The following is a 17,066-nucleotide window of genomic DNA, read 5'->3' as shown; positions in this document are numbered from 1 at the left end:
ATCTTCTAGGGACCACAGTCCCCTTCGCCTAGGCAGACAGGTGCCCACTGCCGTTATCAGGAAAAAGTGCTCTGACTCCAGGGATTGACAATCATCTCGCCACTCTCCTGTTCGTGATTGCCGCTCTCCTCGTGATTGTCATGCGCCAGCTTGTAATCTTTACTTGTCAACTAATGATTGCCACTTGACAGCTTGTGATCGTCACTCTCCTGATCGCCGTTTACCAGCTCGTTATCGTCACTCGCCTGCTTATTGTTCGCCTGTCCGCTGTTTGTCTGCTCATTGTTCACCAACTCTTTGAAATTCTACCACTGCGCACTGTGCCCCGGCGCGCTATCACTTGTCACATTGTAATCGTCATACCCCAGCATGCAGTTTGCCAGCTCGCCGTTTACCCGCTCGCAGTATGCCAGCTCGCCGTTCACCAATTTGCCTTTCACCTGCTAGATGGTCTCCTCCTGGACATTCTCTAGCTCACCGCTCGTCAACTCGCCGCGCTCCAACTCGCCGCTCGCCATCAATGGGTTGGCTAACCCAGAGAGGGCACCTCAGATGGGCAAGGACATGGTCCTTGACCATACCTATGGCACCCAATGACTATCCAAGGCATTATCCTGGTTGAAGGTGTTTATAGCAGCCAGAAAGAAGGCGTTCTCTCAGATCACCGACTCTTCTAGTTCGCTTCGACAGGCTCATCCTCTGAGCTCCTCCCACCACCATTCGTCCAGCAGAGGAGATATCATGGTTTTGGTCTGAGTCCGAAAGGTACCAGCACATGAATCTCTTAGAGATGTGGGCAGCCTTCCTAGCTCTCCAACAGTTCCTGGTGAGTTACTTTGTGGTGCTGATGAGCAACAACACCAAAGTAGTGGCTTATGTAAACAAGCATGGCGGGACCTTTTTGTAGCCCCTATGCCATATAGTAGTGAAGATGTTAAAATGGACAGAAGACAACTTGGTGTTCCTATCAGCCTGCTTCATTTCAGGCAAGAGGAATGTGCTCGGGGACAATCTGAGCAGTGTGACTCAGATAGTGGGCTTCGAGTGGTCTTTGAATTATCTGATAGCCAACAAAGTCCTGACTTTGTGGGGTTCCCCAACTGTGGTTCTGTTCGCAATATCCTTGATCTTCAGGCTCCCACTCTCCTGTTCCCAGTCCCGGACCCTCAGGCTCTCTGGCAAGATGCATTCCAACAATGGTGGGACAACATCGATGGGTACACCTTTCCCTCATTCTGTCTGATGAGAAGGGTGTTCAAGAAGAACAGAGCATCCAACAATCTATCCATGATACTCATAGCTTCACTAGGGCATCACGCAGAGTGGTTCCCAGACCTGCTGTCGCTCCTGATAGAGAATCCAAGAGAGCTCCCTCCACGATACGATCTACTCAAACAGCCACATGTGAACATCTTCCACAAGGAGGTAGCTTTGCTTTGTCTTCACGGCTGAAGACTATCCAGCATCTCCTCTCTCAGAAAGGCTTTTTGCAACAAGTTGCAAAAGGGATGTATGGATACCTGTGAAGATCCTCGGCTTCAGTCTACAAGGCTAAGTGGACTGTCTTCTGTGGTTGGTGTCGTGGGAAGGGTATCTCTTTCCTCAATGCCACTCTTCCAACAATAGCACAGTTCCTTACCATCGGGAGTAAAAGCTTCTCTCAGTCTCGGCGATGAAAGAGTCGTCTCTCCTAACAGGAAGTTATGAGCATACATGCCCCCAGTTGGAAGTTAGACATCCTCCTTGGAACAGGGTTTGCATCTTTCAGTCTCTGAAGGGTGCTTCCTATGAACCATTACACCAGGCAACAGATTGCCTCCTCACTTTGAAGACGGTGTTTCCTATTCTCTATGGCTTCAGCCAAAAGATATCACCCATTCAAGGGGAAGGGGGGAGATAACACTTAGCCTAGTCCCTACGTTTATTGCTAAGACTCACAATCCAAGAGTAGCAGATCCAAGATTCATGACCTTTCGGATTGGGAGTCTCCCTTCTGTAACCGATGACCCAGATCCACTGTTACTTTGCCCAGTGAGGAGTTTGAGGTGTTACCTTAAACGCACAGAACTAGCTCGCCCCCGCGTGTCAGCAGTCTTTGTCAGCACAGGGAAGGTCAAGAGGAGGGTTATGAAGATCACCATCTCAGCTTGGATTCGCATGGTCATAGATCATGCATTGAATCTCGACATCTTCCTCTTGCTAGTCGATTAAGAGCTCACAGCATTAGGGGCATCAGTACATTCCTAGCATTCAAAAGAAACTACTCTGTGACACAGGTGCTGCAAGAGGGGCGTCTGGAAGCGATTTGATTTCCAAATTTTACTTAACCTAGCCATTGTCTAATTTACTTTTTTCAATCTTTCACTAAACTCTAATTCTAAAGACCCTGTATAGGAGATTATAGTTCCTAAATACTTAAATGATTCTACCTCATTAATCCTTTTTCCTTCCATGATATTTCATCTTCCATTGCATACTCCATTCTCATCATCTCTGTCTTCCTTCTATTTATCTTCAGCCCAACCTCGTGTGATATTTCATGCATTCTGGTAAGCAAGCACTGCAAATCCTCTGGTGTTCTGCTAACAAGGACAGCATCATCAGCATACACTAGGTCTGCTAAATTCTTATCACCAATCCAGTACAATCATTCTCCACCATCTCTGACTGTTCTACACATTACAAAATCCATGAGGAAGTTAAACAACATAGGTGACAACATATTTCTTTGGAGTACTCTGCTGATCACTGGAAATTCATTTGATAAGATTCCATTAACATTAACTTTGCACTTGCTTTGCTCATGAACAGACTTAATCAAATTTACATATTTAAGAGGAATTCCATAATAATACAGGACTCTCCACAAAATTGGCCGGTGCAAACTATCAAAGGGTTTTTCATAGTCCACAAATGCCATCAAAAGGGGATTTCTATATTCTACGCATTGCTGTACAACATGTCTCAAAATGAAAATTTGGTCAGTGCAACTTCTACCTTTTCTAAATCATGCTTGTTCATCTCTCAGCTTTTCATCAATCTTTCACTCCAGTCTCTTTAGAATAAATATACTATATTTTTTCCTAGCAAACTATGTACAATGCATTTTGCAATTTGTTGCATCAGTTTTGACACCGACTGTACATATTCTCCATGTGTATTCTTTTGCTTTTTATATGCATAATCATACTAGAAAAAATTATCATAATAATTTACCTTGGAGCTGACCTGTAATACTATTGATAGCTTCATTTGCAACAACATTAAAGTACTGTACTAAAGTTATTACACTCAGAACATCAAAAAAGTAAGGAACATGTGAGACATTTTCAAGGAGGATCAACATTAGCTGATAGAACTTATATTGTAAACTTTACCCTCCTCAAAAACTCTATCTTTAAATAATAAACTCTGGAAATATGAATCATAATATTACTAATACAAGGAAGTGGGCACAATTCACAAAAATGACAAAAACACAAACAGGAAAAAATATCAGTTTAGCCGTTACTGCGATTTTGAATGAAATAAACCTAAATAATAGCATGAGTTAGAGGATGCTGTATATTTGCATCATCTACATGTCAAATCCTCTAACTAGACGGAACAAAATACCATGCATATGATAATGCAATCCTTTTTTATAATAGTCAAGTTTTTCCTTCCTAGAATGAACAGCACATGAATCCGAGGTAGATTCATTGAAATACTGTATCACAAATTTAAAAAGTAATTTGCAATTTTTTACAGTTATACAATTGAGTTCTTTAATAGGAGTATGGCTTCACTGAAGTCACACTACGATCAAAGGATGGTGCTTTGTATTTGTGTAGGAACCAACAGTTACTATGGTTGATACTTTATTGAAAATATGTTATATTTTCGCGCATTCAGTCTAATTTCCATAAGATAATGAATGGTTTCACATCTATATAAGGAAGCTAAAAAAGTAGGTTATCTTTTGACATATATAATAGCATACATACCTCAACATCTTTTTCTTCTCTGATAGCCACTGGAATACCACGATCTTCCCATTTTCCTTCAGCTATTTCAACTGTCATACGGTGTAGGACACGATCAAGGAGGTATGCAGGTCTAAGGTGAGGAGAATTCTGACAGTTGTAGGTTGCTTCTGGATGCTCTTGAAGCCATGGTGATTCATTAGCAGTGTGGTTCAAGACAATATCAGTGATACACAGCATCTGGTACCAAAAAATATAAAAAAATATAAATATAGGAGGTAAATAGTGTTAGAGCTACTATCTTCACTGGTGTACCCGAGAATTCATCTTTTACTGTGCTACCAAAACAATGTAAAACAGGTTTTTACCAAAATGCACCAATAAGTTTTTTAAATAAGCATAAATTCATAATTATTTAGGTTACAAAAGCAACTGTCTTATCTGCACATTATATCTTTCTCATACCTTCCATTCATCCCGCATTCTTCGAATAAGAGCTTCCACATCAGTAAAAGAGTATTCCTGGACAGGAGTATGAAATTCTGTATTGAGCTTATGCTGGTCACCTATAGAGTATGAGGAGTTTGATCCACCAAGTTCCTGAAAAAAAAGACAACAATTAAGCAATAGAGAGTTAAAAAGATATTTATTGAGCTATTAACTTAATGCCTATTATCCAAACGAATTAGAGAAACATGCTAAATCCCCTGTTACTTATATTTTAGTTAAGTTAATGATGCAATTGTCATTGACTGTACTGTATTATTATGTGGAATCTTTCCCAAAACAATGGTATTTACCTAACTTCATAACCACAGTGGACTTAAAAACTTACCGTAAATGTTTTTTAGGGTACAAAAATTCTACTTCAACTGGATAGGTGTAGATGAATAATTTTGCCAAATTATAATGTTGGGACATATTCTAACTATAAAAAATCCTAAATTTAAAAAGTAATTTGCATTTTTCCCAGCTATGCAAATTGGAGTCTTTTAATAAGAGCATGATTTCAGCGAAGCTGGAACCCGACTATTAAGATTTTATAAAGAGGTGTCGGTAGTTCTATAATGAGGTATTGGTAGTTCTTCAACGAGGTGTTTGTAGTTATAAGCAGATGGCGGGGAAGCCTCGCCCCAAGCCGTCTGCCTGAGTGGCCACTTTTACCTTTACCTAGGAATTGTGGGCTGATTTGAGATGGGAAGTTGAATCAAAGGACTCAGGTATGTATACTCTAATTAAGAAAAGTACAAACTACATTTAAAATTCGCAATTTATTCCTACACGGATACAAACCATCATCCTTTAATAAGAGGCTTATCCTTAGGAGGGAGTAAAATTCCTATGACCAAGCTGGCTAATGTAAAATCCCAAGATGTCAATGTACTCATACCTAAGGAGGTGCAGGAGTACCGACATCCCACCACATCCATTGTCCTAAAAGGGTTTAGGTAATAGATATAGGCTTATATTGTTAGGCAGATGGTAAATTCAGGAGCTTTTATCCACACTCGGGTATCTTGTCAGAATGTAAAGTGAGTTTACTGTACATATGTAACCATACTCTCCCTTGGTAAGAGGAAGGGGGATCTAACTTGTACTTTACAAAAGAATAGTGTTCAATATGGTAGTTTATCTACATCTGTGTCCATTCCAATAACATAACGTGTCAACTGCTGCACCCCAAGGGAGGGAAAGAAATGAGGAAAAAGGACAGATATTATTGCTCTTAACTTACACTTAAGTCGCAACTGCTATTATAGACATGATACTTCTTGTCCTGTGAAGTGTTAAGAATGCTGCACTACTTATTGAGCAGCTACCACAGGTCTGAGAGAGAATGTATTGAAAGACTTATTGGTAAGTACAATCCCTTAGGCTGTGAAGGTTGTCTAACACTTCCAGACCCCTGCCTCCAAAACTTGCCCTACTGATAGGTTCCTTTTGAAAGCTAGGGTAGCTTTCACTCCCCAGACTTCATGAGTGCAAAGTTGGGATGGTAGTGCCTTGTTAGTATCCACTTGATTCTTGTGCACTCTTGTTATTGGGTCACGAATCCAGAAAAAGATGGTTTTTAGAGGCTTTCCTCTTGCACCTCCCTGTAGTGATAAACAGGTTTTGAAGCTGTGGTCTAACGGGTTGTGTGCGCTTCAGATAGCATCTTAGTGCCCTCATATGGCAAAGAAGCAATGTTGGGGTTTGAGACTTTACTATAAATTCAGGTATAAGGAAAAAGGAAACTTTCCTCCAACCCTGGAATGAGATACTGCATAAGACAATCAGTGGATTTCCCTAACCTGTTTAGCTGAAGCCAAGAATAGTGATAAAACTGTCTTTAGGGTAAGATCCCCATCAGATACCATCCTCAGGGGTTGATATGGGGCCTTTTTAAAGAGCTAAAGACCTTAGTGATATCCCAAGCTGGTGGCCTGAGCTCTCATGGAGGATAGGATTGCTCAAAACTCCTCACCAGTAATTAAGAGTTCCCAGGATAAAGACAGGCTAAAGCCTTTCAGCCTGAAGACTTAGCTTAAAGCTGAGTGATAGCTTTTCCCCACCGAGACTGAAAGGCATTTCTCTCTACTAAGGAAGATCAGAAAGTCTGCTATTGGTTGTAGAGAGCCTCTGAGTGCACCTGCCACGGCATCAATCATGGAAGATGGCTCATTTGGCTTGGTAAACTTCTGCTGAGGAATTGTGGAAGTATTCTGGCATCTCTTTTGCAGTGCCTTACAAAAATCCTCTCTTTCAGAGAGGTGCTAGATAACTTCCAATCGTAATGAGACAGGGGTGTCATTGAGATGTGATGTCTCTGCAGGTGTGGTTGGCACAGCAGGTTGGGCCAATTGGGGAGTTCTCTAGGTATCTCAGATAACATTAGGAAGTCCAGGTACCACTCTACTTGTGGTCATTTGGGTGCTACTAAGATCATTCTTAGATTTGGTATGATCAAGACCCTGTAGATGACCTTTCTGATGAGGCAGAATGGCAAAAATAGCATAAGCATTGAGGCCATCCCACAGATGTTGGAAGGTGTCCTTGAGAACCGCTACCTGATCCGGTACTAGTGAGTTCTTGAGAACCACTCTCTGATCCAGTACTGGTGACTTCCTGTTGAGGTTTATTGCAAGCAGGTCTTTTACTGGGGAACCCCATAAAGTCAGGAGGCTTTTGGCCACTTGAGGATGAGGAGACTGCTCTGCACCTACTATGTGTTCTTGGAGGTAGAGTTTGTCAACAATGACATTGCTCCTACTCAACAAGAGCCTTGCTGACAGCTATTTCATTTTCTGCCACCCACAAGACGGCTTGTTTAGCTAACTAGCAGAGATGGAGACAGGCTGTTTTTCTCTTTGCTTGTTGATGTAGGCCTCTACAGTCGTGTTGTAACTCATCAATGCTACTGGATGGCCTAACAGGAGTTTTTGAAAGTAATGCAGACCTAGAAGAGCTGCCTTTAGCTCTGGCATACTGATATGCAAGTCTTTTCTTCCTTGGACCAAAGTCCTGTCATAATCTGTCCTCCCAGATGTGTACCACAGCCTTCCTTTGATGCTTCTCAGAATAAAAATATCTCCAAAGGTAGGCTTTCTAGGGGTGTATCTTTCAGAAGATTGTCATCTCCTAACCACCAATATACAGTAAGTCCTCCCTTACTTCCCGTGTTAATGGGATTAACTGGTGTTGGTAATCGTTGGCTGCTGACCAATTCCCCTTTAAGCAACACTGAAGGGATCTCATGTGTAATCTCACTTACGGTACAAGCTTTTCAATAGAAGACAGGTAGCACATTAGTTGTTGCCACTGTTGTGCTGGAATGTGTGGTTTTTGAAGGAAGGGTCGAGCTACTCTCCTGAGTCTTGTGAGTAGGTCTTCAGTAGAGAACACTTTTCCCAATACTGTACTGTATCTTTCCTCATGACCAGATAAACAACCTTCTACTTGGGCTTTAGGCTGGAATCTAAATTTATCCCAATCTGGGGATCGTGACAAAAAGAGAGAAGATTGTCCCACTGTTGAAGGAACTGTATCCTTAAGTATGGAAGGATCAGTGAATTGTCCAGGTATCAGAGGAGACAAATACCTCTGGAATGAGATCAAGACGAGACTAGAGTGAATACTCGGGTGAGCACTTGAGGGGGATTCGATAATCCAAAGCAGAGGACATTGAACAAGTAACCCTCACCTTCATGGCTGAAGTGGAGAAACTTCCTTGGGGATAGAGGTATTCGTATCTGGCAATATGCGTTTCTTACTATGCATTTCAGAGGCGGACAAACACCATTTAATGCAAATATCTCCTAAACAAATCACTGGATCAATATGATTTTTCCGCACACTTCTGTACGTTTGACATCTCGAGGAAATTTATGGCTGACATACCATATTGTGCTATGTGTTATGTTATGAGTTTACTCGTGGATAACACAAAGATGACTACTCATGTTGATGTGTTTGAAGGAAAGTGTGGTAATTGTGTACCCCTCAAACAACACCTTCCCAAACCATCCTATAACCACCACTACTTAGATCTCCCCTTTGTCACCCTTCTTATCCCTCCTCTTTAACCCCTAGATCCTCGCCTCCCTTCACATTCTAGTGTTCCTTCCTTATTGTTCCCATTACAATATTTTACATTAGAATTTTCTGCAGTTGCAGATGTACAGGTATGATTATTAACTATGAGTATGGTCAATTCTATAGAGGCAAGACGTATTTCACTGTACAGCAGGATGTTTACATACATGTAGTAGAAGGCCTATGTTTGCAGTCATGGTCAACCAAATTAACATGTTCTATTAGTATTAGGCTACCTGTGGTCTGGACTTTCTCTAAAAAGTTATTGCAATTATTGCATACTGTGTATTCATCATAAAATTTCAACTTGAACTAGTTAATATAATATCATATTGTTCAATTGTCTCTTTTATATTCATATTACAGTATTACAAAATTATGAGCTGTTTACATATATTTCTCTCCATCAATTACCTATATGTTTATAATGCATAATAGTCATTAACATATATATACTCTATGTACAGTACAGTACATAGTGTTTTATTTTAAATACTATTTAAGATTTTTATTATGAAGTGGGAGCAATATGGCAAAAATATATATTGTAGGAATAAAATGATGCAAACATGAATTATTTTATTGGGATTGCTAAAACCATCACAAAACCAACATTCACTTCATTGGTCCACACACCTTATACACGTTGGTTATAATCCGGCTATATGGCTATTAACATGGTCGTTTGACAAACTTTCATTTTCATGATTACAAATAACAGTACTGTAACTGTACTGAATAATGTTACTAATGTATGATACATGTATACATACTGTATTGTTAATTTCAAATATTGTGTATGTAATTAGAACAAACAAAACTCGGAAATTCAAAGTTGGGACAATGATGGTGTGATGGTGTGAAGAGGGAAATGGGGAGGAGGAGAATGCAATATTGGGGTAGGCAATGAGTGATCTGGGGGTTGTTCAGGGTATTAGTTGAGGGGTTAGACGAGTTATCCCACACTCGTCATATTCTGTATAATACCTTATGTATGATGATTGGAAAATTATTGGGTCCTTTGACTGGCCAGATAGCACTACATTGGATCTAGCTCTGGTTCTGCCCTATTCTTTACACATTTCCCTCTTTCCTCACACACCTGACAATGCTAAGATAACCAAAAAATTCTTCTTCACTGAAGGGGTTAACTATAGCACTGTAATTGTTCTGAGGCTACTTTTCACTTGGTAAGGGTGTCAGACTCTTTATCCATAATAAGCAGGTCTTCTAGATGGACACTCCAAAATCAAATCACTGTTCTCTAGTCTTGGGTAGTGCTATCTCCTCTGTACTATAATCTTGGTCTGAGGTTTGAGCGTTCTGAGGTGAATAAGTGCATCTATAAGAGCGTGTTCTCACTGGGGACAGAGAATCTGTAGGTGATTACACACTTAGTTAGTCTAGGGTATGTCTCCCAACAGGAAGATAAGCCTCTACCAATAGTTCATTAACCAAATGCAGTCAACTCCCACTTTACAAGAGCTTATTCTTCAAGATTTCACTCGACTGCGACACAGAGAACCGTATAACCCATTAAACATGAGATTAAATAATCGTGAAAAATACTCTCCTGGCAGGACATTTTCAAACAGCCCGCACTCCTTTGCACTTTGCGCCACTTCCCTCTCCGTGCAGTACATTATCCCATTTCACTGTGACTCAACACCAGCTGCCTTTTCAGTGCCTTTTGTGCTAGATCTGACACATTTCTGGAGAATTTAGTGCATTTTACTATGTATATAGCAAGGTTTTGCTATTTTACGCCATTATGAAATACTGTATGGAGCTTTTCCCACTGATAGTATATGATTTGATAAACAAGTTGCCTTCCACAGTCCTTCTTCTCAACTTGACTTATTGAAACAATTTCAGCTTTATCATTGTTATATCAAAAAAAATTATTTAGCATTTTCCTAGTGAGTTTTGGAAGTTCATGCAATGCATATTCAACAGTCTTGCATTGTCTCTCCTCGCCTTTGTATCTCTCGCTTCGGTGCTTTATGAGTAGAATCGTGCTTTCATGTAAAAACGTGATGTATTTGTATACAGTAGTATATACTGTACTCCTAGACATTGTTTATATTCATGGGCTAATATACTGTAGATATGTGATTCCCTACAATACTGCGCAAGAGACAACGCTGACGCATCAGGAGTTGTGTTATGTTTCAATATTGAGTAGAATTTCTTACAAAAATGGTTAGCACTCGTTGTATAAAATATGTACACTTAGATAATCTTGAATTGTATACATATTGTACAGCACAGAATTACAGTAATGTATAGTATTTTTTATTGTATATATAGGCTATGTGTGCAGTGAGTTTTCAAATAGTCAAGTCGTCCGAACAAAAACAGCAAACACTTACAGTACGGTTAAGCTTTACTGTAGTGATAATATTGTACATACCGGTATATTACAGTGATATACACTACAATATAAGCAAGGGTTATACAGTATTACCAGTATTGCAGTGAGTTGTCAAATAGTCAAGTCATCCGAACGAAAACAGCGAACACTTACAAGACGGTTAAGCTTTACTGTAGTGATAATATTGTACATACCGGTATATTACAGTGATATACACTACAGTATAAGCAAGTGTTATACAGTATTACCAGATAGAAGTAAAATTATAGTTCCGGTCAGGGCAGCAACTACTTTACTGTAGTGTTACATAATGTACTGTAGCCTTACCGTGTCCAGCACGTAGTGTACATGTGTGCACATGTACTGAACACTTCCTGATTATGTATTCATTTAATTACAAACTACTTATACTGTGATAGAAACCAAGTAAAAACAATATTAGGTAGTACTTAGTGTGTTAATTATCCGAGTGCAGGCAATGGGCAGTGAGTTTTTAGGTTAGGTTATGAGTTATCCCACCTAAGGCAGCATATATTTACTAAATTACACTTTTTGCTCCTATCTGTTACCTAACCCTTGCAAAGATTAGGGCTGACTGTAGCATCTAAACTTATCCATATGTGAGTACGTACTACACTATGGGAGTGTGAAAGAATGAAACTTTCTGGTTCTGTTGAGAAAGTTCCTACTGAAGGGAGAGCATGCACAATAATTGTGCTTGTCTCCCTGTAAATAAGAGATTTGACAGCTGAACGCTTGTGTGCCGGAAAAGACATTATCTCCTCTACAAGAAACAGTCCCCAAGGCAAATCTTGTTCAATCTCTGATGAACACTCATAAGCTGAAGGCCTGTAAGAATCTAGAAGATTGTGCGAGATTGCTAACAGCTGAACACACTCGATCAATCGAGTATGTTCAGCAAGAAATTCATAAGCGCTAATGTGCAAGCTGATAATTGTGCCTAGCAGCTAACAGATAAGAATTCATGAGCGAATAAAGGCGAGCACGAATTAGCGCTATGAAGTGAGCGAGTACTGCATGTGTGCTAAGAGGTGAGTGCTAAAAAGTGAGCGAATATAATCTCGAGCAGGATGCGCATGAGCGCAATCCAGTGATTGCTTTCAAGTGCATGATCCCAATCACATAGGAAAACAACCATAAGATCTTCAGATCTGACGAGTGTGTGCTCAATGGGATACGCGGACATCTTGCCGAATATCTGCTAATAGCAGGATAAGCGTCAAATGACAAGAAGTGCTTTGACATGTGCATCAAAATTTGGGCACATAATAGCGCCATCAATGGTCTCGTCTCGTAAAAAGAAAGTTATGCATGACTTTGATAGATTCATGCATGCTAAAAGATGACAGAGTGCCTCCAAGGGCACGCACACATATCAAATCTCATTTCCTGGACTATGACGGTTTAAAAGGACAATCTTCATAGGAGGAGTGTGAGGGAACCTTCACTGGGGAGGCAGATCCCCTCAGGGAGTATTGCGGGTTCCCGCGCCTCCTAGCCTTAGTTAAGTATGAATCATTTGTTTTCATAGAAAATGGGATTGAAGGCATCGGATTAGGTGGAGAGGGAAGCCAAAGACATTTCCTACTCTTACCAGACAATAGTCAAATCACTGTCGAGGAGGTAAATGCAGAAGGTGAGGATCTACCATCAACTGCACCTTCCAAGGTCTTTGGTAGACTGGGGAGATCATGTCAGCCTTCTTCCCTCCATCACCCCGTTGGGGAGGGATTAGGGAGAAGGTTCACAAGCCTGAGCACCAGAGGAAGGAGACAGAGGTTTAGTGCAGCTCTTGAACTTCGAAGCAGACCTTGGAGGAGAAATAACTTGATTAGCTCTATTTTTCTTCACCTTGCCGTACTCTTAATTGCCACAATTCATGTTCCTTGCAAGGTGATGACTCCCTACAGTTATGGCTCCTGCAAAAAGGGCACAACGAATGGGAATCCGCCGAGCTCCAGTTAATAAACATTCCACATTTACAGCCAGGAATGCCAGGGCAGGGCTGCATACTCACACATGGTTTCTTCATTCTCATAATCAACCAATCCCATTGGAAAGAAAAAATTAAGTTAATTACTTGGCAAGTTTAGTTGCACCGAGAGCATGTCTGTACACCTTAGTGGCTGAAGTCAAAGTGGGTCTGTACACTTTAGTGGCTGAAGTCAAAGTGGCTACTCAGGGCGGAGGGGGATGGGCGGGCTTTATTGCCACCCTTCTATAACTACTGACACTTCGTTATAAAACCCTAACAGCCAAATTCCCGCTTTGCTAAAATCATACTCATATCAAAGGACGAGGGTTTGTATCAGTGTCGGAAAAAAACATCTTTTAGGTTGGTTTATATTTGGTTACATGTCCTATTTCATAATATCATTCTAATTTCTCTTTCATTATTTACTGGTAATTTTCTTTTACTTAAATGATTTCAGGCTTTTTTTATACCATGGGCAGTTAGTTTCCTGAATTTCAGTACACATCAAGACAAGCTAAGGAAACATCTGGCAACTTTCGAATGTGGCAACGGCATAATGCAATGGAGGTTTCTAATCTCTCAGTTATCAAACTTTAATTTTTTCTTATTTTACAGTAGTATGTATTATTTGTAGTATACACTGTTAGTTTCTCAACATCACCATACCATTTTGGCAAACAAAGACATAACCAACAGCATTGTAGTATGCAACATTTTTCCTCAGCTTACCATGATGTGAACTAAAATTTATGAGGCCAAATTTACACGTCTAGTATAGCAGGGCACAGTTTTAATATAAATCATTAGTGAGTGCTTTAAGCAAATGGGGGTTGAAATAGAATCTGGAGGCAGTTTAGAAGCCATCTCATAAAGAAACTATTTGAACTAGAAATTTTTTTATAGTATTCACATATGTGTGGATATACTGATATATCAAATATAAGTTTTACATGAATTGAAACATTTCCTTCAAGTGAAATCGCTTTACCAAGAAAAAAAAGTATTACTGTATTACTATCTGTGCATTGAAAAAGCAGATATTCTACTGTAGTGAAAAGATATTTCATCTGATTCTCATATTATATATATTGTACACAAAAATGCATAACAAATTGCTTTTCAAAATATAGATATAAAACAGATGAAAATTACAATACAAGTACAGTACTAGTGAAAATCTAATCATAAATAAAACATACTTGGATTGGAGTTATGTGGACCATATTGTAACCCGTTTCATAAGCCACTTGTAGTCGTTGTTCCCAATCAGGTAAAGGACCAAGAGATTTTGCAAGGACTGTCTGGCACTGTATACAGTCAAGAGTCAGAACCTCACTATTTGTGCCCACAGTAAGTGTTGGGTCAACCATGAAGAAACCTGAGCCGCGAGCCTTTTCACGATCCTCACTGAAGATAAATATCGGATGAAAAATTATATATCAATCTAAAGGACGGTGACATGGAATACAAAACAGAGAAAAGTACTTTAATGGGCCCTTCTGACTATGAGAACTGCCTATGTGAACCAACAACAAAAAAACAAGGAATTTCGTCCTGATGGAGAAATATCTCAAGTAGAAAGCTGCCTAGAGGAACTTCCATCGGGACGACATGCCAAAAAATCATACATTGTACTATTCCTTATAATGTTTACGGTTATGCGATGAGGTTGGTTAAGGTCTAATCCAATATTTAAAATAATGGCACAATTACAAGTTTTGAAAAATCTTAAATATAATAATAAGAGGAGTTTTGAAAAATCTGAAGTATAATAATAAGATGAGGAGTATCTGAAATTAGCATCTATTAATTGAATTTCATACTTTCAGATAAAGAAAAAATGGTACAGCATTTAGGTAATTCCAAATGTGCATTGCTAAGACACATGTTATGCCTCACCTCAGATTCCTGATACTGATTGAAGATGGAACACTGTACTGTATTAAATTAATAAATTGAAGTCAAACCATGTCCCCATGAAATATTTCCTCCATACCATGAATAATCATAAATCCTCTACTTATACCATGGTCTTATTACTGATTAGGAAATTATTCATAATGTCATATTTTTAGAAATTCCATGTGATCAGGCTACAATTATTGCCATGGTAAAAGGAGATTTGTATAAAATCATACCTTCCATTGTAAATAGTTATATTCATACTTTCTTCATATATTATGCATGCAGCAAGCATGATGGTGTTTGGGTGGGGGTGGGGGTTAAAAGAAAAAAGAATGATTGAATATAGTATTAAAGGCAAATTTTATAACCAAAACTTTAGCTAAAATGATGGTTTAACCAGAAAAAATCTACAATAAAATCTAACAGTGGCTAAAATGCAAAGACAAAAATATTGTATACATAATGTTCTGGAAAGCTAAAATAAAAATAGAATTAACTGTAGTTAAAGGCAAAATGAAAAAGAAATATTCTAAATGTCTTTCATACCATACACAAAATGATATATGGCTATTGGATAATCTATTTTAGTCCTTAGCACTACAATATGACAATATGACATTTAAGATAATTTATTTCCCGAGAAAAAACAACTAGGAATATATGTTTTACATTGAAGATTATCGATACTTTGTGTGAAAAAATTTACTCTTAATACCAAAGCCCTACATCAGGATAAAACTAATAATAAAGGTTGGCGGTTTGTCAAAACATAAGGGTTCATTTACTGCCTCCTCAATTTTGCAACCATAGTACAAATTTACTACTACAGTATACTTGAATGGCATGAATCACTATCTAAGATTAGCATAAAACATTAAGCAAATAAAAATTTTAAACATATAAAGTATAGGGAATAGAACCTACTAAAAAGAAACACTTTAACTAGGAATTATTTTCGAATAATGGATAAAATGTGTTCAAAATAACAACAGATAATTCAAAATGATAAATGATGCTCAGGATAAAAAGCAGAAATAGTATGTACTGGAGATTATTAAATTCATCAGTTTTATATTTCAGGCCTTACATTTTTCTCTGTTTAAAGTAGTCATTATAAAAGCAGGGAATATATGATAAATGGTGAGGTGCTAAACACCTGTTTGACTTTGCTAACTCGAGGCCTATCCTATACTGATTCCAGTCTTTATTTTTTTGCATTCAAGGAAATAACTAATTTTATCATGGAATGTCTCTTTAAAATCATATTTGTCTTACATTAAGTAAGTGTTAATATAAAAATTAAGTTATACTCTTTTATTTCACTGTACATTATACAATCATGCAGAAGAATGTTTAAACTGTTTCTTCTAATAGGATATCTCCTGCAATAGCATTTTTTATTATTACTAAATTTAACTACCTTTTTAAAGGTATTAAATTATGCACCAGAAACTTGGAGCCTTAGAACATTAAAGCTAGTTAATACTCAAAGAACTATGGAAATAATAACAATGGGGATAAAACTGAGACATAAAAGGAGCAACATGGATAAGAGAGCAAACTAAAGTCGAGTATATTACAAAAACTTGTAAGAAAAGGAAATGGACATGAGCAGGATATATAATGAGAAAAACAGACAATAGATGTACATTAAGAATAATAAAATGAGGGCCTAGAGATTGTAAAAGAAACAGAGGAAGGAAGAGAAGACAATGGATCAATGAACTAAGGGTTTGTGTGCGTGGACTGGCACAGAAAGACCATATACAGAAGCAATAGGAAGGACATGTCTGAGGACTTTGTTCTGCAGTGGACTAGTACTGGCTGATGGTATATATATATATATATTTATATATATATATATATATATATATATATATATATATATATATATATATATATATATATATATACAGTATATATATATATATATATATATATATACAGTATATATATATATATATATATATATATATATATATATATATATATATATATATATATATATATATATATATATATATATATATATATATATAATTTCTACCTTATACTTGGGATTGAACGCTAGCCCGTTCTAATGAAAGGCCAGGTCGCTTCCAACCAATCCACGAGAGGCCATAAAGCGACCTGGCCTTTCATCACAAGGGGCTAGCGTTCGATCCCAAGTATGAGGTAGAAATTTATTTCTATTTGAGCACGATGTTGTGTTGATATTTATCCATATATATATATATATATATATATATAT

The 17,066-nt window shown here is 38.2% G+C and overlaps 1 protein-coding gene across 1 annotated transcript in view; it reads right to left on the bottom strand.

Moving 5' to 3' along the window:
- The window catches only part of LOC137640089 (glycogen debranching enzyme), a 225,451-nt gene that overhangs the window by 163,148 nt on the left and 45,237 nt on the right, over nucleotides 1-17,066 (bottom strand). Inside the window, 3 exon segments of the mRNA XM_068372548.1 lie at nucleotides 3,987-4,205; nucleotides 4,431-4,565; nucleotides 14,110-14,317. Coding sequence (XP_068228649.1) covers nucleotides 3,987-4,205; nucleotides 4,431-4,565; nucleotides 14,110-14,317 — 562 coding nt within the window.

The sequence above is a fragment of the Palaemon carinicauda genome, chromosome 4 (assembly GCF_036898095.1).
Source record: "Palaemon carinicauda isolate YSFRI2023 chromosome 4, ASM3689809v2, whole genome shotgun sequence".
Lineage (NCBI taxonomy): Eukaryota > Metazoa > Arthropoda > Malacostraca > Decapoda > Palaemonidae > Palaemon > Palaemon carinicauda.
Note: the sequence above shows the minus strand (reverse complement) of the source record. Positions and strands in the feature narration are given on the sequence as shown.